The following is a 22,920-nucleotide window of genomic DNA, read 5'->3' on the forward strand; positions in this document are numbered from 1 at the left end:
AAAACTCCAGTTTTTAGCCCTGGGTGTGAGTTATCCAAGTGTCTGGGTTGTAAGCTGTTCAAGCTTCTACAAAGGTTCACAAACGCCCTCCAAACTGAAAAGTGCCCAGGACGGCTTATCTGATAATTTTGCAGACATTCCCGAAGCGAAAGAGAAGTTTCTTAACAGATTAAGAGAGGGAGAAAGCTTTGTAATCTGTTCCTCATGTTTTCTCTGCTGAGGAAGTGGGTACTCTTTCCACCACTTGTCTCCTTAATAATATCAAGAGCAGATTCAATGAGGCATTGTTCTTCAAACTTCATGCAGATCAGACGCTTCTTGGATGAGGGTTCCACGGTCCAGCACTTTGGTTAAAGTGCCCTATGCATGTGCACTGACAGGAGACCTTGCCAGAAATAAGCTGAGAATCATGACAACTGAAGTTTAAAGCTACAGACTTTCGCTTATTGCATTCTATAATTAAGGGATCAACCACAGCAGTGGTAGGATTATATTTAAAGTGGTTCTAAAGGCTCAAGATTTTTTACCTTCATGTATTCTATGCATGAAGGTAAAAAAAAAACCTTCTCTCCTCTGCGCAGCAGCAACCTCAGCCCCCCCTAATACTTACCTGAGCCAAATTTCTATCCAGCGATGTGCACGAGAGGAGTGGCTCTCTGGGGACTCGCACTCCCAATTGCTTCCACTGCTGTCAATCACAGTGAGCGAGCTAATTAGGAGAGGGGGGCGGGGCAGTGCTGAAGCTCTGTGTGTCAATTGACATGCAGAGGGGTGGCTCGGAAGAGAGCCTGCCTTATTGCCTCCATAGCAAGCAGCTTGCTCTGAGGGTACTCCGCAGGAGGGAGGGGCCAGAAGCGCTGCTGGGGGACCCAGGTTGCTCTGTGCAAAACCACTGCACAGAGTAGGTGAGTATGACATGTTTTTTTTCTTTTTAAATGAGAACCTTTAAAATCAATGTAAGGGATTGTGAACAGTTAACCATGATTTAGCACAATAAAAATGCACAGCCAACATGGGGTAAAGACATGGGCCACAGATGAGAAATAACTTCTAGAGAGTGCTTATAACCACTTACTGGTTGAGAAAGGTGCATCCTCCACTGGTATACTAGTAGTTTTGTTAAGGTGGGGCACGGCCAGATCCACAGTAGAGTAGACAAAATTCTCCCCAAATGGGCATCAATGTTATTAAGTGCTTGGGAGGGGGGGGGGGATCAAATAGCTTAAAAGAGTATTTCAAATCTCCCTAGAAAGGAGTTGAAACAGCAGGTGCAGTGAAGGACCCACAATTGCAAACAACACAGGTAGAAGCAAAACTCTACTTTTCACCTGCAAAAGACTGGATAATAGATGTTGATAACCTCCAAAATATGAGAATTTATACTAAAACCCCAAAAGGAAATAACTATGTCAATATATAAAGCAATTACTCTATATATTTTCTAACCCTTTATTGTTTAACGGCCTTGCTGTGTAAGTTTGGAAATGTAGGAATTTAAAAGAAATGTGAACAAAAAGGGATAGCAAAAAGGAAAACTATTCAAATGTCAACATGCCAGTTCTGTGCCAAAACTGGAAGAAATTTATGTTACAGCTTAAAGCGGAGTTCCGGGCACAAAAAATATTTTTTTTTTTTGTGCCCCTCCGCTAGGTATGCCGCACCTGAAAAGGAATTGGATAGTTATTTTTTTTTTTTTGTTTACTCACCTTTTTATTGACGATCGTAAATACTCACCTATGACAGCTTCCTCCTCCAGCGCCGCGGCTCACCCCGTCACTTCCTGCCTCGCGATGATTCCTGGGAGCTAAACGTCATAGCTCCCAGGAATCAATGCGCCGCACCGGCCCCGCTCGTCATTTCCGGGCGACGCCGCATTCCCCTGCTAAACAGCTTCTGGGCATGCCCAGAAGCTGTTTAGGAATGCGGCGCCGCACCGGAAGTGACGAGAGGGGCCGGTGCAGCGCATTCTGGGACACGAAGACGCGGAAGAAGACGGAGAAGAGGACCGCGCCGGCTTCAGCTGCCCACAACCGAGATGGAAACGCTGTGGAAGAAAACTTCTAAGTAAGTATTTCTTCTAAAAGGTAAGTGCGAACCGGGACAGATCAGAGGCTAGCCATTGTGGAATGTGCTAGCCCTGACTGTCCCGGGGGTATGTTCAAAAAAAAAAACGATTCTCTGCCCGGAACTCCGCTTTAAGAACTGTTTCCATTTAAATTGTACAATTTCTTAATTAAATAAACATGCTTGAGCTAATGGTTATGTTAATCCCATTAATGAATGTCAAGAAATAAACTACTTAGGACAGTTTTTAGGCAGATGCAGTATGCTGACAATAAAGGTCAGAAATCCACTTCAATTGCAATTAACGGAATCTTCCCATTAAATAAATAATGGGCAGCTAAGCAGTTCTGTAGAAACACAGACATGGTACTATTTAACATTAGGCCTGGGTTCACACTAATGCGGCCTACCACATCGCATGTCATCTGTACAGAAATCACACCGGATTCCTGCACAAATGACATGACATTATGTATGGCTCAATTCGCACTGGACCCACACCAAAAACGTGCAGGACCCTTTTTTTGGCCGTACTGGAATCGGATTGCATGTGTGTTCAGACCCATATGATCCCATTCCATCGGATTCCACAGTTCACACTGCTTTCTCCAAACTGATTTGGGGGGTGTAATTACCTTTAAATTGACACCTGCAGCGGTTCGCACCGCAGTGTGAACTGCCTGCGATTCTGATGCGGTGCGGGAACCCACGCATGAATGGCTGTGGTTCCTGCATTGCATCAGTGTGAACCCAGCCTATATGTAAAGCTGGATTTCAGACTACATTAATATTGTCTACATACAAGAGGCATGTGTATTCTTATTTAAATCTTGCTCTCCTTTGTGCAGTTCTTCCAGACTTGCAGTAATCTGCGATGGAACAACTCCTGTTCTTTGCCCCTGTGCAAGAAATTCCTGTAATAAAGGACAATTCCTGCTGCACTCTCCTAATGGTCAGGGTGACTGGTCTTGAATCTGTCCCCTGTAGTTTTAGGACGGCAATCTGTAGTGGGAGGACATACTCTGTCCCAACCTCAGCCCTGTTCTCTGCACAGGCTATACACAGTTTGGTGATGAGGTCAGTGCTATTTTTACAAGGAAAAATTTGGGTTTGCAAAGGCATCCCCAAAGTAGATGTAGACCCTGTTTGGGAATAAAATGACATAAAAGTTTTTACGACTGAAGTTTAAAAAGTAATTTTATTACCAATTAGTACACAATAAACTGGAATTCCAGTCAAATTCTAACTAAGCCTATATCTACTTCTTCTCCCATTCTAAGACTATTCCATCTATCCTGTGAAAAAAAATATGTCTATACTTACATATTCTGAAGTCATTTCCTTCTGGTCACATGATCGGGTCCCAGTGCCGGTGTAACGTTAAAAAACCATACCCCGTGAAGAAACCATACCCCTCGTCACTTCCGGTCTGAAACAGCAGAGCAGCGCAATACTGCGCATGCTCAGAGCCCCGGATACGTAATTGAAGGAGAAAGAATTTGACAAGTGCGCATGCTCGGTGGGCATGAAAATATCACGGCACTGTTTCTAATGTTATACTTGCGGCGGGTACATTAAAACACTTCGGGTGCAACATTAATCATGTCCTCTCCTATCGCTGTAACATCCCTCATCTCCGGTAATAAATATAAAAGCGGCGGCGGGTGTATGAGACGTAAATGTGACGGCGATCGCGGCTCCGTGATCCGCTTTTATATTTATTACCGGAGATGAGGGATGTTACAGCGATAGGAGAGGACATGATTTATGTTGCACCCGAAGTGTTTTAATGTACCCGCCGCAAGTTTAACTACCGTGAGAAATCCATACCCTCCGTAGCTGAACCGGAAGTGACGAGGGTATGGTTTTCTCATGGGTATGGTTTTTTCACGGAACACCGGCTTCAGTGTAGAGGAGGGTCAGCTGACAACGGAAGCCCCATAGTAAGCCTACGGGTGACATCATCGCCCAGGCTCTGCAGCTGTTGTTGGCAATCTCTCTACACAGAAGTTGCCGCTGGAGAGATCTTGTGACCGGACCCGAGCGACTTCAGAATAGGTAAGTATAAGCATCTTTTCTATTACAGGGTAGCTAGAATAGTCTTAGAATGGGAGTAGAAGTAGGCGTAGGCTTAGTCGTGTGAAACGTGTAATCCTTTTGTCCCCTACATGATGACTGTTACATCCTGTGCCTTTTTTTACTTTATTAATAAATTCTGATTGCATCCTATGGGAAGGGCGACCATTCCTCTACTCTTCTCACAATAGGTGTAGGCTTAGTTGGAATTCGACTGGAATTCCACTTTAAGAACTAAAATTCACCAGGCACTGTGGTAGTTCAGCTTACCCATATTAACCACTTTAATACCGGGCATTTCTACTCCCTTGATGCCCAGGCCAATGTTTTAGCGCTGTCGCACTTTGAATGACAATTGCACGGTCAGGCAACACTGTACCCTTATGAAATTTCTATAATTTTCACACAAATAGAGCTTTCATTTGGGGGGCATTTAATAAAAAATAAAAAAAATGCAAATTAAATCAAAAAATGCAAAATATTGTAAACAAAAACAAAACACGTTTTTCATAGTTTCTGTTCTTTCTTCACAAACTTAGGCCAAATTGTATTCTGCTACATTTCTTTGGTGAAAATAACCCAAATCAGTGTTTATTATTTAGTCTGTAGGAAAGTTATAGAGTCCACAAACTATGGTATATATCTGAAAATTAATTAATCTTGATGGTACTGACGGCCTATTTCATTTCTTGAGGCCCGAAAATGCCAGGACAGTAAAAATACCCCCCAAATGACCTTTTTGGAAAGTAGATAGTCTGGTATTAGTAAAAGGCATGGCTCAACCCTTAAAGTAATTTTTTTTTGATAATTTTCCCCACAAATGTGACAAAAAATTTAATTTTTATTTTATTTATTTTTATATATACTGTCCAGTGCAGTACAGCGTCATCAAATAACTAGTGAATTGCAGTGAATTTCAAAAAATATATTTTTTTACTGAATTAGTGTGTAGTAGAGCTGCACGATTCTGGCCAAAATGAGAATCACGATTTTTTTAGCTTGGAATAAAGATCACGATTCTCTCACGATTCTCTGTGTAACAAAAAAAAATTGGGATAACTTTACTGTTACGTTTTTTTTTTATTCATTAAAGTCTATTAATTGCGTTTGAAAGACTGCTGCACAAATACAGTGTGACATAAAATATTACAACAATCGCCATTTTATTCTGTAGGGTCTCTGCTAAAAAAATATATAAAATGTTTGGGGGTTCGAAGTACTTTTCTAGCAAAAAAAATGATTTTAACTTGCAAGCAACAAGTGTCAGAAAAAGGTCTAGTCTTTAAGAGGTTAAACTTCCTTTCTCCCTGGCAGAGGGAAGGAAAAGATACAATGTAATCATTTTGTTTATAGTTACTGGGAGACTTAATGCTGATAGGAGTTTGTTTGCGAGGCTTTTTTTTTTTCCACAGCTGTTCTCTCTGCAGCTATGCAAAGAATCGAGCATATGTCAGGTTTAGATCGTCAGGGGGGGTGAATCGAGATCGCCATTTTCATACGATTAATCGTGCAGCTCTAGTGTGTAGACACGGTCTATTGTGATTAGCTGTGATTGGTCACAGCTAATCACATGGTACAAATGGGCTGTGTTTGGTCCTGCCATGTGATCATTGTGACCAATCGCAGCTAGCAACACAATTGTTTACAATGAATGGCATGAAAGGAAGTCATTTATTGCTTACAACTGCCATCTAAACTGCTGTAATTAGTAACAATCACATGTAACTGGCAGCGGGCAATATAGTGATCAGTCATTCCCCAAAGTGGCCGTCCGAGGTGTGTTCTTGGGAGGACTTCATGAGGTTCTCCCAGAACAATAGGGTTCCCGCCCGTCCATCCTTTTACAAGGGTGCAGGTGAGAAGCAATTAAAAAGTTACAAGGGCATATAATGGCCTCTCATTACAATATAAAATTGAGTTAAGCCCCCAGTCATAAAAAAGTGAGCTTTGTATAACCCAAGTCCAAATAGCCTTTCTATTTTTCTCCCTCAGTAGATTCCACATCCCTCTCCTATATCTGCTTACTAGTTGTTTGTTATACATTCAGTCCTGACCAGACTCCTGGGGTTGAGCACCCCACTCTCCCACACCTTTACTTCTTTATCAGTGTCCACTAGTAAGCAGATATCGGAGTCCCTGTATAGTGCAGTTCAACCAGTGTTTTCTGCAGCTAGCACATCTCTCCCATGTAAGGAGTAAGTATCTCCAATAGTTTAGAGAGGTTGGATTTATCCTTCATTTTATGGATCATGTAGGACCCACTGACAATGGGGTACTTTGACGTAGTGGTGGGCTTAAGCACGATATGGCCATATGGTGGGACCAAATCCCCATTTTTTGCATGTTCAGGGTGTGTCCCCCAACCCTTTGTTTGTTTAATAACACAAACTATTGACCATAACTGCACAAACACAGTATAAAATAAAAGTATTCCCAGTGCAGTTACAGATGTGGAAAACAGGTTTCTTCATGTGTGGTCCTTGATACATACCAAGATTAGGAACCAATAGAATAAACAAAGTCTTACCTTTATTATTGTATACATCTAGATAATTTGGTGCTGAAAATATTGTAATTAGGGAGGGGAAGCCTGTTGTTTGGCTTTTTCTATACATACGATACCTGTAAAAGAGATATAATTACTATTAGAGAAGACTCGCTCCTAAAAAAAAATCATAAAATATTTTATCGTTAAAAAAATATTTTACTCAATATGTTAAAGCTATATTCCAGGCAAACCTATAACAACACAACTGCAATACGTATATGAGAGCTGCTTTACTTGCTAAAGACTTGTTATTTCCATGCATCAAGTCCTTACAAAGACTTGCCAGAGAATACAACCAGGCTGGTGACCTGACCTCTCTACTGAAGGCAATAAAACTTGATTATCTCCCTGCACTCAGCCTTTGATTAGCCAGCGACTGAGCAGCATTAGCCAATCTCTATGTCACTCAGTTCTATCCTCCTCTCAGCATAGTTCATGTCAGCACATATACTGTACATGCAGCGCTCTATTGGAAAGTTCTGAATCAATATCCAATTTCACAGAAATTTGATAAAGGTCAATTGAATATACATTCATTTCACCCAAAACCTTACTCTACATGTATAAATCATACAGTCAGACAACATGGCTTCTTACCATCCTTCTGGGACCCACAGCATAAATACCTGAGAATAGTACAAGGGCACCAGTCCTGGTGGTAATAATACTGCAGAAGTACAAGCACATTGCCATGCCTGTAATTACATGTCTATTTTAGACCACTTTACAGTATTAAGAGTCTCTACTTATGCCAAAGAGGCCTCTGAGCCCCATTCCTCCACCATTACACTGTCAACTTGGTACTGGCCAACAGCGTGCAATTCACAAAATCGAATTACTGAAAAGTTCAACCCTGGCCAGGGGGAATGGTGAGAGCCTATGATGACAGAAGGAGCCGCTCTGAACACAAGAGAAGCTGATGCTGGGCGCGATCAGCCAAGGTCCCGCCCACAAAGTGTCATAACACTGGTGACTAAGGTCATGCAGGGACATAATTCTGGGAAATTCTCCCTTTCATCACCCTCTGACTGAATGATAAAAGTCAAAGCAAGGATATTTTTTAATAAAATTATCCTTTCTTTGACATACTACACTATTAGCTCCCCTGCGCTGGTCTCCTAGCTACAATGGATTGCCTTTAGCATCAGAATTCAATTGTCTAGTGCCTTGGACTACCTGTGTCACTAATGATTTTTTTTCACTATATTTTGACAGCACCTATTGAAAATGTGATAATGCTTTGAGAGCACTTTTTTTTATCAAATGTTATTTTTATTATCCAATTTTTTTGTCCTGATTATATAATTTCTGGGTTAAAAGGTTCGATAGAAGACCCAGAACACTAAGCAGACAAAGGGATATCAAATTGCTACAGGTCAGATCACATTAAAGCCCCGTACACATGGGCCAAATGAGACATTGGCCAGTAAAAAAAAAAAAAATGGCCGGCATTCAGCCCTTGTGTAGTCGGATGTGCATGCTGGAAAACCAGCAGCCGACCGATTTCCCAATCAGCGCTCTTAGCCAATGACAGAGAGTGCTGATTGGAGTTTTCTGGCAGGGGGCCGTCCCCCTGTCGGAACACAACAGCTCAGCGGGGGAGATCGCTACACTAACTTTGCATAGTTAGTACAGTGGCTCCGATGGGAGCTAAAAGGTTTTTTTCGCCCAACCCGAAGACTCAGTGTGTACCAGGCTTAAGCTTTTTACCGTGTTTCCCCGAAAGTAAGACCTACCTGAAAGTAAGACCTAGTGTTATTTTTGGGGAGGGCTGCAATATAAGCCCTACCCTGAAAATAAGCCCTTTCAAGGAGAAGTATGCCATTTTTAGTGGTGCATACAGTGCCTTGCGAAAGTATTCGGCCCCCTTGAACTTTGCGACCTTTTGCCACATTTCAGGCTTCAAACATAAAGATATAAAACTATAATTTTTTGTGAAGAATCAACAACAAGTGGGACACAATCATGAAGTGGAACAAAATTTATTGGATATTTCAAACTTTTTTAACAAATAAAAAACTGAAAAATTGGGCATGCAAAATTATTAAGCCCCCTTAAGTTAATACTTTGTAGCGCCACCTTTTGCTGCGATTACAGCAGTAAGTCGCTTGGGGTTTGCCCATTCTTCCTTGCAAAACAGCTCAAGCTCAGTGAGGTTGGATGGAGAGCGTTTTCAGTTCTTTCCGCAGATTCTCGATTGGATTCAGGTCTGGACTTTGACTTGGCCATTCTAACACCTGGATATGTTTATTTGTGAACCATTGCATTGTAGATTTTGCTTTACGTTTTGGATCATTGTCTTGTTGGAAGATAAATCTCCGTCCCAGTCTCAGGTCTTTTGCAGACTCCATCAGATTTTCTTCCAGAATGGTCCTGTATTTGGCTCCATCCATCTTCCCATCAATTTTAACCACCTTCCCTGTCCCTGCAGAATAAAAGCAGGCCCAAACCAGGATGCTGCCACCACCATGTTTGACAGTGGGGATGGTGTGTTCAGGGTGATGAGCGGTGTTGCTTTTACGCCAAACATAACGTTTTGCATTGTTGCCAAAAAGTTCGATTTTGGTTTCATCTGACCAGAGCACCTTCTTCCACATGTTTGGTGTGTCTCCCAGGTGGCTTGTGGCAAACTTTAAACACTACTTTTTATGGATATCTTTAAGAAATGGCTTTCTTCTTGCCACTCTTCCATAAAGGCCAGATTTGTGCAGTATACGACTGATTGCTGTCCTATGGACAGAGTTTCCCACACCAGCTGTAGATCTCTGCAGTTCATCCAGAGTGATCATGGGCCTCTTGGCTGCATCTCTGATCAGTCTTCTCCCTGTATGAGCTGAGAGTTTAGAGGGACAGCCAGGTCTTCGTAGATTTGCAGTGGTCTGATACTCCTTCCATTTCAATATTATCGCTTGCACAGTGCTACTTGGGATGTTTAAAGCTTGGGATATCTTTTTGTATCCAAATCTGGCTTTAAACTTCTCCACAACAGTATCTGCCTGGTGTGTTCCTTGTTCTTCATGATGCTCTCTGCGCTTTAAACGGACCTCTGAGACTATCACAGTGCAGGTGCATTTATACGGAAACTTGATTACACACAGGTGGATTCTATTTATCATCATTAGTCATTTAGGTCAACATTGGATCATTCAGAGATCCTCACTGAACTTCTGGAGAGAGTTTGCTGCACTGAAAGTAAAGGGGCTGAATAATTTTTCAGTTTTTTATTTGTTAACAAAGTTTCAAATATTCAATAAATTTCGTTCCACTTCATGATTGTGTCCCACTTGTTGCTGATTCCTCACAAAAAAATACAGTTTTATATCTTTATGTTTGAAGCTTGAAATGTGGCAAAAGGTCGCAAAGTTCAAGGGGGCCGAATACTTTCGCAAGGCACTGTACCGTACGGTAGCTGTCAGGGGGGGATCTCAGCCCCTCCCCTCTGCAGTTTACACAGAAGCGCCGGTATTCGATTAGAATTGTGGGAAATACCTTCGATACATCGGCCCTTCCGTGACCCCCAGCTGTCAGCGGGGGAGAAGAGGGCGGCAGATCAGCTGAGCCCGGAGCGGAGATGAAGAAGGTATTTCACACTGTTGTAATCTAATCTACCCTGCGCTTCTGTGTAAACTGCAGAGGGGAGGGGCTGAGATCCCCCTCTGACAGGAGAGGATGAGAAACAGTATGAGAGACGGTATGAGAGACAGGAGAGAGTGGGAGACACAGCAGTGATGTAATGAAGGTATTTTACACTATTGTATTACAAAAACACACACTGGACATATATAAAACACTAATAAAGTGCATCCTAGGATTTTATATACACTACGGTAAACTAGGATCACACTGGATTCTTGGCACGCAGGGAGGGAAGAGAGAGACAGAACATTATAAGACCTACCCCGAAAATAAGCCCTACTGTGTCTTTTGGTGCCAAAATTAATATAAGACCCCGGCTTATTTTCGGGGGAAACACGGTAGCAAACTGCACACTAATTATCCACTTGACCTCTAGGAGATTTACCCCCCTTCATGACCAGGCCATTTTTTGCTATATGGCACTGCGTTACATTAACTGACCATTGCGCGGTCTTGCAGCACTGTAAAGAAATTTCATTTATATAGTTTTTTTTCCCCCCACTAATAGAGCTTTCTTCTGGTGGCATTTATTCACCACTGGAATTTATTTTTTTTGCTCTACAGATTTAAAAAAAAAAAAAACATTTTTTTACTTTCTGCTAAAAAACAGTTAAAAAAAAAAAAATCAAATTTCTTCATAAATTTAGGCCAATATGTATCCTGCTACATATTTTTGGTAAATATACTACGCAATGGAGGCTATTTTGTGTTACAGCAGCTGATGGGAACCAAGCTACCTGCCAAAAGTGTGCGGTAAGCATTGTTTGCACCCAGTGGAGATCCACAGGCGCATGTTCTATCACTTAAAGGCACACAACTGAGCACTTGGTGCAATAACACACAGTTGTATAAACAGTACTAAGCACTTTGCATTTAAGTGGCGATACTATATGGTTTTACCAAGCGCACTATATGCACTTCTATGATTTTATGGATGGAATTTTATGGATATAAACAGCACTAAGCACTTTGCATTTTAAGTGGCGATACTATATGGTTTTACCAAACGCACTATATGCACTTTTATGATTTTATGGTTTTTATATATTTTATTCTCACTAAAAACGCACAGTATACACATCTTTTTATCCTCACAATTTTTATGTGGTAGCGCCGGCACCAACAATCTTGCACTTTCTCACTTACACACTACCGCAGAGGTAGGTTGGCGGCAGCTTACACCACCATTTAAATGTAATCTTAGTCCAACAAATGTACTAAAGCTCCATAGCGCTGGTGTCAATCTCACCCCCAATGCTAAAAATATGCACTGTACTAATGATACTGGATGGGAAGGGGTTAAACATCTAGGGCGATCAAAGGGTTAAAGGTGTGGCTCACCAGTGTTTATGCGTGTATTGGGAGTGACTTTCACTCTCGGATGTGCTGGTTTTTATTCCCTACTTTGCAGGGAGACAAAAACCACCACATTCCTGCTGACAGGACAGAGTTCGGTCTTGTTTACATAGACAGAGCTCTGTCCTGTCTTTCTCCTCACTGATCAGCAGGTGCCAGCGGTCATCCATTGGCCGGCACCCACTGATCAGCTTGTGCTGTGACTAATCACAGCACAGGCAGTGCCCCTACCCAGAAGGGCAGAAGCATGCACATATATACATGATTCTGCCCAGCCGGCCTGCACTGTAACAGTAAAGCTACAGTGCGCAGTCGGGAAGTAGTTATCTTATTGGGTTGTACAATATCTTTTTGGCATGTGTAAGAGTCTATCTTAGAATTCAGTTATACCGTCAGCTCTAAATAGAGCTAGGTTGAGTGCATGAAGTTTTTTTTGTTTCTTTTTGTGATTCTATAGTCTCATCAGTAGACAATATGAAGATGTTTAGTAGCATTAAGTGGGGTACACACTATAAGAAAATTGGGCGAAAGATTATCCAATTTTCCTCGTTGTTTCATAGCAAATCGGAACCGATGAACGAAAATTCTTAAGAAAATTCGTACAAAAATTCTCGTACGACAAAGGCTTTTTTTGTTGTTTATTATTTCTGATCATGCGCAGTCTTTCTTCTCTGATTTTTACTGTACAAAAACGGTACACATTAAACGAGAACCGTTTGTTTTTTCTGGTATGAAAAAATTTTTGGAGTTTATCCCTTCGAGAATTTTCATACAAAAATTCTGAATCGTCTGTAGAAAGTTCTGTACACACTATACGAAAATCGTACGAAAATTCTTTGGACGAAACTTTTCGACCGATTTTCTTATAGTGTGTACGAGCCTTTCGTCTATTACTGATCAGAGGCAGAAGGTAAAAGAAACAAGCTATAGTCAAATTGGCAAGCTTATAGAAGAAAAAATAAATAAAAATCTTACCCAGCATCTTGGGCTTCATGAGCTCGAAGTATAGATAACAAGTTATTGTGCTGAAGGAATTCACAGACAGCTGGATAGCTTTTAAAAGAAAACAAACAGAGGTATTAGGAATCGGCATTCTAATTTTTTCTAAATGCCATCTTAATTAACATCACCAGTTTTTGTTATTTAGAAAAATGTGAAATCAATTCAACATTTACTGTAAGTGATTTCATTTAAACCAAGAAAGTGATTTTTCCTAAATGCATGATATGCTGGTTTATCATTTGCAGTATCATCACCATTAATCATAATCACCCCTAAGAATAACCAATTCAATTCAGGACAAGATTCAAACATTTTTTTTACATTAGTCCACCTGATCATGCATCCGGACTGTGAAATTTCCACATACAAGGTTCTATTTTTTAAGCAGAGGATGAACTATCACAATTTACTGGTGGAGTATCAGTCACTCCCATGGATCTGAGGGTGCGGCTTGGCGCATTGAGTGGTGAGACATGCTGTGTAGCGGCTCCTGGTCCCTTCAATCTCACTAGCGACTCCCAGCCAGAGCAGACACACTCAATCTGCACAATTGGCAAGCAGCAAACTGAGAGAAGAGAAGCATTGTGGTAGAGCACAGACACCTTAGGAGATAGAACGTTTTCCCCCAGCTCCTCCGCCGCTGCAAAACACAACAAGCCTCCTAAGATGGTACCAGCTTCTTCTACTCCCCGACAGACAGAGCACCATGCAGATACACAGGTGAGTTCCAGGGGCCCATGGGGTCAGACAGACTCTCCACTTGCTCTAGAAGCCTTTCACAGACTCAAGAGATGGATTGGACTTGGTGACATATACAAAAGCACTACCTACTAAGATGGACATTGAATAGTATGTAAGGCGCATGGAAAACGCATACAGGCAAGAGATTAATGAACTGAAGCAGGATTTGGGCATGAGAATGGACGATATTAAACAGCTGATAGTCTTGCCAGAACTCCAAAATCACATAATGAGACCCTAAACAACCACACTGTTCTCACACAACAAATAATGTAATAACAGGATGATTTTCAAATAGAAATTGGCATAACAATATTACAAGTCAGGGTGTCCCAGAATCTGCTGAAACCAAAGACCTGGATCACGCTATTATGTCCATATTTCATCAGCTTCTCCAGAAGCCCAAACATTCACACACTGAAATGAATTGTGTGCTCAGAATCCTCAGCCCCAGGAACCCAAACCCTGCATTTGTAAGAGATGTTATTTGCAGAATTCACTATTACAAAGTCAAAGAAGAAATAAAGAGCACCTAAGATACCATCCTCTTTAATGAAAGCCCAGTCATGCTTCTCCGGGACTTGTCCTGGCCATTAAACATGCTCCTAAATCCCTCATGCAAGCTCTTCAGGTGAAAAACATTAAATACAGATGGGGGTTCCATTTTCAGCTTAGGGTCCACCATGAAGGAAAAACATTTTTTTCCTGCACCCTTGGAGACCTCCTGAACTTCCTAAGGCTATAGAAGAAGAAGAAGAGGATATCCCATTCTTCCTCTCAAAAAGCTCTGGTCAACTGATACATTATATTACATTTCACTACTACATTTCCCAGATTTGTTTACCAGTTGCTCCTGTTGCAGTATTTGGCTATCCTTGTTTAAAACCATACACGGATTCCACTGGATTTAGTCGCTAAGTATTCTGTGTATACCCAACCTTGGAATTGGCTGCTGTGTTGAAACTGCAGTGTATACAAGTCACAGAGAGATCCATCCACCCCAGGGCATGCTTGTGATGACACTGAGTGGCATTTAACCAGCAAGGCAAGGAGACAACAGAAGGGCTGCTGTGTGGGAAGTTTTGTGGATTAGGCTGCAATGTGCTTGAGGCACAAAGAGATCTATCCATCGTGGGGATTGTAATATATGCATTGTCTGCCTCTATTTGGGAGGTTAAATCTCTGATAAGCTTTATACTTACCCCTGGGTGATGGGTGCCTCATTTCCACTATCTGCGGATGCAGATTTTGGGGATGTCACATTGGGGTTGATTTACTAAAATCTGGTGCAGCTTTGCATAACTGGTGTAGCTTCCAGGTATTTTTTTTTATAATCAAAGCTTAATTGAGCAAGCTGAAGTTAGAAGCTGATTGGCTACCATGAACAGCTGCACAAGATTTTGCACTCTCCAGTTTTAGTAAATCAACCCCATTGTTTTTAATTTTTTTATATATTGGTGGATCATTTGTTACACCTTAATTAACCGATTTATGTACTTTATTTATGACACTTTATGCTTTACATAATTTATTTAGTAGGCACTGTATATATTGTGTGATTTGTTTGAGATTTAACATACTGTATATTGGTTCCTTGCTAACTGCCCTATATATTTTATCCAATAATGCAGACTATATTTTATATTTTGAGTATGTGTGCCTAGTCTTTGTAGATTAAATCATCAAAGAAGATGCACTGCATAGTTTGGGGCAGTACACTGGTATTGCCTGCACATCTAGCCATAGTAACAAAACAGTCCTTCAAATGAAAGGTATCCTGAAAAATGCAGATTAGATAGGCTATTGTTTGCTTATGGTCCTCCAGGAGGGCTGATGACTGAGTGCCATGATAGGGTTATCTGGGGGAAAACAATGTTTCAACCTCACATGGTCATACCACCAAGAGGCCTGTTGCTGTAGCCACAGTCGTTGGGTTAACATCTTAACGCAGCTAGAGGTGGGGGGTAGGTGGGCAGCCCTCCTCAGAACTGACAACTGTGGGAGCTAGTTATGTGTTTTTACATGAAATCCTCCATCACAGAAGAGGTAGCATCTGTTGTGACATAGCCATCAGCACATAAATATAAAATGCTGTGTCCCTTAAAGGATGATAAAGAAATGAAAGTTAAAATTAAATCTGCAGCAAGATTCCACAAAGTAACTCAAAGTGTCAGTTAAAGTGTATTTCTTCCTTCCCATCTTTCTCTATTCCCAATTGTACCTAAAAGAATATTTTGTTTTCTGTTGTATAGCAGGCACTTCCAGGTGCTTCCATACTGGATGGCTTTTCTGTACAACATCAATAAATGCCCAGATAGTGAGGAAATCTAATATACAAACCGCTCTCAGCTTCTGTGGGTGACAGCATCTTCAGCTCGCACTTTATCACATGCCTGTGGTGAGCAGCCTCACTAATATATAACTCTATAGGCACAGTAAACAGAAGTGGACAGGCAGAGCTGGTGTCCATAAAATTCTAGCTGCATTTCAGAGTTCCTCTGTGGGATCTTAGAGTACTCCAGTGCTCAGGAAATGTGCCGGATATACAGCATTAGCCATTTTTTCCTTTTTTTACAACGATTACATTGAAGACTTTCAAAGAAGGTCATAATTTCATTGGTGGGAGCCAATGGGAAAAAAAAGTTTGAATGACAGACTGAAGCCCTGAGCTGGCTAGGCTATGCCTACCTGTGTGCATCTTAAAATTTAATTTTCAAGTTTTGCTAGAGTGCATTTTTCTATCAGTTGAATAGTTTAGATAAAACTGTGCTTAGCAGAATTCTTTAAACTTCATTCCATTCAAGTTGGAATCTCTTGTATAATAAGCAGATCAAAGTGTTGGGAGAGAGCTTACAGAGGAATATATAAAAGCTTTCACATAAAGACATGTATTAAAGCTTACTAAATTAAAGCTTCAAATGCAAATTCAAATAGAATTTTAAACACAACTGTTTACAATGGACCTTTTTACTTCATCGCAGCCAAGTTCGTTCAATTCTTATCATGTAGTGTTAGAACAGCAGGTGACTTGGATAGCACAATACTGAACTACATATGCCGTTTTTATTGGCTCTATTGTAGCAGAATAATATCTAGAAAAGCAGTCAAACTAATACGTATGTAACCTTACAAACAACAGATTTTTAATTGCTTGGTAGACAAACTGATCTCCTTAAACCACACTGCAATTTTATTTATTTGGGAAAAAGTCATTAGAATAATTGCCTCCCTAGACGTGAATAGAACAGGTGATTATTTCCTCACTCATGGCTAGGAAGCAGGTTCTTTCTTTTTTCTTTCATAGCATATCTACACCCAAGAACAAAAACTTTAATATTTCTTTCCCTCAGTTTTCACCTGGTGACCCTGCTGTCCTAAGATGACCACACCTATTTTTAAACCACACCCGCAAAACCATCCACCCATAAAATCATTCCCCCATTTTAACATGCCCTGAAACAATTTGTCACAGACTTTTAGAATAAAAGGCAGACATTCAAGGTATAAAGACTAAATGCCTTCGGCATCATGAGCACAGTGTCAGGGTGCCAGGAAACCAGACCACATGGGGAAGCAAGAAAAATAAAGCAGTTTATTGGAGAAAACAACAATAAACGCACAGCAAGAGTGAGAAAGTGAGAGCAGGAACAAGCCGGGGTCAAGTCCAGAAGTGGGTAGTCATCCAAGCTGGGGTCGAGCCCAAAAAAAGGTAGTCTACCGTTGCAGGGTTGAGAGCCAGGAGAGTCATCAGCCAAGCCAGGTCATACACAGAGGAACATGGAGAACAGAAGACTGCTAGCAGAGATGCACCTTGGAGCACAATCGCAAGAGCAATGACTGCAACCCATCGGGTGATATAGTCCGGTGTGCAGCATCATCACTGTGCGACACCAAGGCAGCAGGCAAGTGATGATGCAATCAGAGTTTATAACCGGCAGCTGTCTGCACATGTCAAAGATGACTGCCAACAGGAGGGCAAGGTAAGACCTATGCTGCCTTGGTTTAGAAGTAATTAATACAGACTGCAGGGTTAGTAAGTAATGCAGAGAGAGCAGGGGTCAGGAACAAGTATAGCAGAGAGAGCAGGGGTGGGGATTACGTAATGTAGAGACTGCAGGGGTCAGGAGTAAGTATTGCAGAGAAAGCAGGGGTGAAGTGTAAGTAACCTAGAGAGTGCAGGGGCCAGGAGTAAGTATTGCAGAAAAAGCAGGGGTGAGGAGTAAGTAGAGACCGCAGGGGTCAGGAGTAAGTATTGCAAAGAAAGCAGGGGTGAAGCATAAGTAAGGTAGAGAGTGCAAGTCAGGAGTAAGTAATGCAGACCAAGCAGAGGTCAATTCAGAAGTGTGAGCTTCGTGAGCATTTGAAAGGTGGTGAGAAGGTGTTGCATCACCTCCTTATGGCTTACTTCAACCGCTTGATCCCCACATGAGTGCGCCACAATGAGTAAATAATGCAGAGAGGGTAGGTTAGGTCAGGATAAATACAGAAAATGCAGAGGCCAGAATAGGAGCAAGTACCGAATAGGCTGCAGGTAAATAGGTACAGCTATAGTATATTTGAAAATATTTTAGACCTCATCCTTTAGCTTGGTGTAGGCTTGCTGGTTGTGCCTGGTTTCCCTTTATTAAAAGTCTACCCTCCCTCCTTCCCAGTCACACAGAAAGACGACTGTTGGCCTCCCCTATGCTGTCTCCTGGGCAGCCGGCAGCATAGAGAGAATCTTGGAGTGCACACATGCCAACTCAATAGCTGCACTGCATGTCAGTCTGGCAACTGGTTGTTGTACATATGCAGGTGGCTCTACCACTGCTGGTTTGGACTGATGCAAAACACAGTACTAGAGGTACATGACATTATTAATCTCTTTAGCTATCTGTAAGGGGGTGATTCTTTCCAATGACCACAAGTGTAAGGAACATTATTGCCACTGATCATCACACTAATGTATTATGAGTTGTAGATATAGTCATTTTTTAGCAGGGGTTCCCTGAAACCAGAAAGTTATTTCAAGGGGTTTGGTTGAGAAAGGCTAGTTTAGATGAAATGAAGGTTCTGATTACTAGCCAGGTGGAAATTTGTCTGGCTGATAGTAAATTCCTGAGTAAAAATTGCCACTGATTAGATGTTGTTAGCAACCCCAGCATTGCCGCAGATGATTAGGCAGCATATGTATAAGCACACAATAATAACAACAAAACTCTGATAACGCTCACCATTCTGCTAATGTTAGGTTATTAAATACTGAACCATTTTTACTGCAGAAAAGGGAACACTCTTTTTACAAAAGAAGCATAAAGAATGTAACACCGGAAATGGAAACTGTTGAAAACGCTCAGTACATGTTTTTTTTCATCTTTACCAATTATCATGACAATGCAAATCTACAATACTAAAGAGGCCACCTAAAATAAAATGTTATCCTGAAGTTGCAACTTTGTGCAATACTGTTGTTAAATGCAAGGAGTTCAACATATTAGCTAGAGGGCAGTATTACCTAACATGTCTTCCATTAAGCTTGTATAAATTACAGGCTAGGCTGCTACAGCCTTTTAGAAGACACGTATATATTTTCTTCAGAACCAAAGGACATGCTTTACATCCTAGATCAGTCTGAGGATAGATTGTTTCCCCATACGAGGCAGTACAGATTATTGATAAAGCTGCACAAATGAACCGTTGTTTACAGGGGTAAGCACAGATGTTTATTTCTGTCATATCAAGAAAAAAAAATACTAACTATGCAGTGAGAGGGTATAGCTTAAAGCAGACCTTCTATGTAAGATGGAAGGTCCATTTCCCTGGCAGCCCCATGCCATCCAAACAAAATGACCAGTAACAAAAGCATTAAAAATAAAAATATTCAACTTGGTCCCAGGTCTGGAAGGCACAGTTGACTACGCCATGCTTTACCGCTGCCACCTGGAATAGCTGGGGACTCAAACTCCTGCAAGACTATGTCCCAGCCCTTTGCAGGAATGCATTCTTGCAGAATTTCAGGCGGTTATGTTGAAAAGTGAGGCGCGGTGACGACACCCACACCTTCTGAAAACTGGGACCTGAGGCAAGTCATTGTTTTTTTTATTTTTTGTGAAGTCTTTATTGTAAAAAAAAAAAAAAAAAAAATGTTTACAGCTTATTTGTTTAGGTAGGGAGAAGCTGCCATGGAAGGTCCAATTTGATAATCCATTCCAATTATAATGAATCAGGTAGACCTTCACAATACAACTGTTGGTAAATTTTTATGTTCCCATATATGATATAACATTGGAGAAATAATCTGACCATGCATGCCCAGCATTAAAGGTGAATATTTACTCAATTACAATAAGACTGGATTCACATGGCTGTGGTGCGCTACTGCTCACATGTTTACATGCGTTATGTTGTTCATGAACATGCTTGAGGTCAGAAAATCCATTCGTTTTGAATGGGCTGACAATGCAAGAAACAGGTTTTAACGCACCTGTACCTTTATTTTTCCTCAAACCAGTGCGCTACAAAGCATAGATGGTTCACATCTGTACGTTTTGGTGCACTAAAATGCAGGTCAGTTGTGGGACAGCAACACAATTTGTGCATTATCTCAATGCAGGTATAAATCCAGCATCAAAGATTGATTGTAGAAATGCAAAATGAGCTTGGAGCAGCTAGCAACACCAATACAAATGCCTCCTCCTGATATGGACAGATTGATGTTCTGTATAAAACGAAAGTACATTTAAAGTAGAATTAAGATTGTTTGGGACCCCAGTGCTCTTGTCATAAACAGCTAAAATAGATGGTCTATTAGCCAGTAAAAGAAAAAAAAGAAAACTAAAAAAATATATATAGTATTTCAGTAGCAATAATAAAAACCACCAGAATATTTTATACAATTACCTGTTCGTGCTACTGCACACAATTACACTACAACACTAAGGGCTGGTTCACACCACAAAAACGCACCGATCCGTTTCTGGATGCACGTTTTTTAACATGTTCCAGTGCATTTTTTATGTGTTTTACCGTGCTCCAGTACAGTCCAGTGCAGGAAAAAAATGGATTTTTGTAATAACTTACCACCTTTTCTCTTGAGTCCATTGACAGACACAGCTCTAATGCTTCTTATATCATTGGTTATTCTGCCCCCTGCAGGACTAGTACTAGGCAGGAAAAAAAAAAAAAAAACAATTCACCACGCCCAGGGGGGCTGTCTCTATAGGCATAACCCCACACACCCTGCTCCAGCAAACCAGTTTCGTTGCAAGCAGTGAAGAGAAGACACAAACCATCCCCATAGCAGATGGGGCGGGTGCTGCGTCTGTCAATGGACTCAAGAGAAAAGGATTTTACGGTAAGTTCTTCTAAAATCCAGTTTTCTCTATTGTCCCTTGACAGACACAGGTCTTATGTTTCTTATACCATTGGGTTGTCCCAAAGCAGTGTAGGCATGAGGGGTGGGGAGAACGCAACCAGATCGTAAACGTAAACTCCAAAGGCTAAACCTAGCCAACTGGGTAACATGAAGCTCAACCAGGAACAGGAGCGCACCCATGAAAGAAAAAAACCCCTAAAGAGAAAAACTATTCTCTTATGAAACAGCAGCCTGCAAAACCATGCGGCCAAAAGAAGCATCCGAAGATGCCAACAAAACTAACTTGAATGAGCCTTCACAGGGAAAAGAGGAACCTGACCCTTTAGTGAATAAGCCTTTACAACTGTCTGCCTGATCCATCTGGATATGGTCGCAGCAGCCAAACCTTTTCTAGTTCCTTAGGTAAGAACAAAGAAAGAGTCAGATTTCCTAAAAGACTCAGTTACCGTCAGATAAACCCTTTTCACCCGAACCACATCCAGAGAGTGCAAGGCAATTTCCTTGGGATGCTTAGGCTTAGGACATAGGGAAGGCAACACAATGTCTTCATTGAAATGAAAATCCGACACGACCTTAGGAAGAAAAGACAGATTAGGTCGGAAGAACCACTTTATCTCTGTGGACCACCAAATAAGGCGAACGACAGGACAGTGACGCCAACTCAGACACTCTGCGGGCAGAAGTAATTGCCACCAGAAAAGCAACCTTCTGCGACAAAGAAAGCAGAGCAATCTCCTTAATGTTCTCAAAAGGAGGCTTTTGAACAACAGACAACACTAGATTGAGATCCCACGGAGGCAACAGGGATCTCCTCGAAGGAGCCAGATGACGCACCCCCTGAATAAAAGTGCAAATCAAGCTATTAGTAGCCAACGGACATTGGAAATAAATAGCTAAGGCTGAAACTTTGCCCTTGATAGTGCCCAAAGCCAACTGCTGCTCAACCCCCTTTTGTAAAAAGTAAAAAACCCTAGCTATAGAAAACAAGCGAGGGTGCAGCTGCAGCGATTCACACCATGAAATGTACGATTTCCATGTATGATGACAGATCTTTCTGGACGTCGACTTCCTGGCCTTAACAGTGTAGGAATCACTGAGTCAGAAAGACCTCTATCCCTCAACACCTTGCTTTCAACAGCCATGCCATTAAAGCCAGCAACCATAAAGCAGGATGGAAGATCGGTCCCTGGGACAGCAGATCCTCCCGCAGAGGTAGTCTCCACGGAGGATCGACGACCATTTTTACTAGGTTTGCATACCAAGACCGACGAGGCCAGTCTGGGGCCACCAGAACGACCGGAATTCCTTCCACCGCCACCCTGCAAAGAAACCTTGGCAGGAGTTTGATCGGAGGGAAGGCATAAATAAGCCAAAACTGGCTCCAAGGAGCCACCTAAGCATCTGTGGCATCAGTCACAGGATCCCGAGACCTGGCCACAAACCTTTGGACTTTTTTGTTGAGGTGAGACACAAACCAATCTACCTCTGGAGTTCCCCACCGGACACACAGGAGATAAAACTCCTCCGGATGAAGGGACCATTCCCCTTGATCCAGCACCTTACGACTCCCCGCAGTCCACACCCGGAATGTGGACTGCGGGGAGAACCAGAACATTGTCTACCGCCCATACCAGAATCTCGGCCACCTCTGTGGCCGCCAAGACGCTCTTGGTGCCACACTGATGATTGATGTAAGCCACAGCCATGGCATTGTCCGATTGTATCCGAACCGGAGAACCGTGTAGCTGATTCTTCCAGTGGGACAGGCAAAGGTTGATCGCTCTGAGCTCTGGAATATTGATCGGTAAGGAAGACTCCTCTGTCGACCAAGTCCCCTTGGCACAGAGCTTCCCTAGCACTCCACCCCAGCCTGACACAGGCACAGTCCAAAACAGCATCAGGAAGGACTTGCCCTGAGACAAAGCTGGTGACTGAATCCACCAGGATAGAGCAGACCACGTGAGATGGCTCAAACGTATCATCTTGTCTAAAGACCGTGGATCCCTGTTCCATTTCGCAAGAATCTCTTTTTGCAGAGGCCTCGAGTGAGACTGAGCAAACGGGACTGCCTCAAAGGTTGATACCATCAGACCCAGGGCTCTCATGTAAGTCTGTTGGGAGTACTGATTGGTTTCCAACAGCA

General features: G+C 41.9%; 1 protein-coding gene across 4 annotated transcripts in view; it reads right to left on the bottom strand.

Moving 5' to 3' along the window:
* PPP3CA (protein phosphatase 3 catalytic subunit alpha) overlaps positions 1–22,920 on the bottom strand; it is a 466,059-nt gene that overhangs the window by 81,308 nt on the left and 361,831 nt on the right. For all 4 annotated transcript variants that reach the window (XM_082243610.1, XM_082243608.1, XM_082243611.1 and 1 more), the window contains exons 7-8: positions 12,656–12,733; positions 6,668–6,762 (exon numbers count right to left, since the gene is read on the bottom strand). In XM_082243610.1, coding sequence (XP_082099736.1) covers positions 6,668–6,762; positions 12,656–12,733 — 173 coding nt within the window. The remainder of the gene's footprint in view (positions 1–6,667; positions 6,763–12,655; positions 12,734–22,920) is intronic.

Source organism: Pelophylax lessonae, assembly GCF_965119305.1.
Source record: "Pelophylax lessonae genome assembly, chromosome: 1".
NCBI lineage: Eukaryota > Metazoa > Chordata > Amphibia > Anura > Ranidae > Pelophylax > Pelophylax lessonae.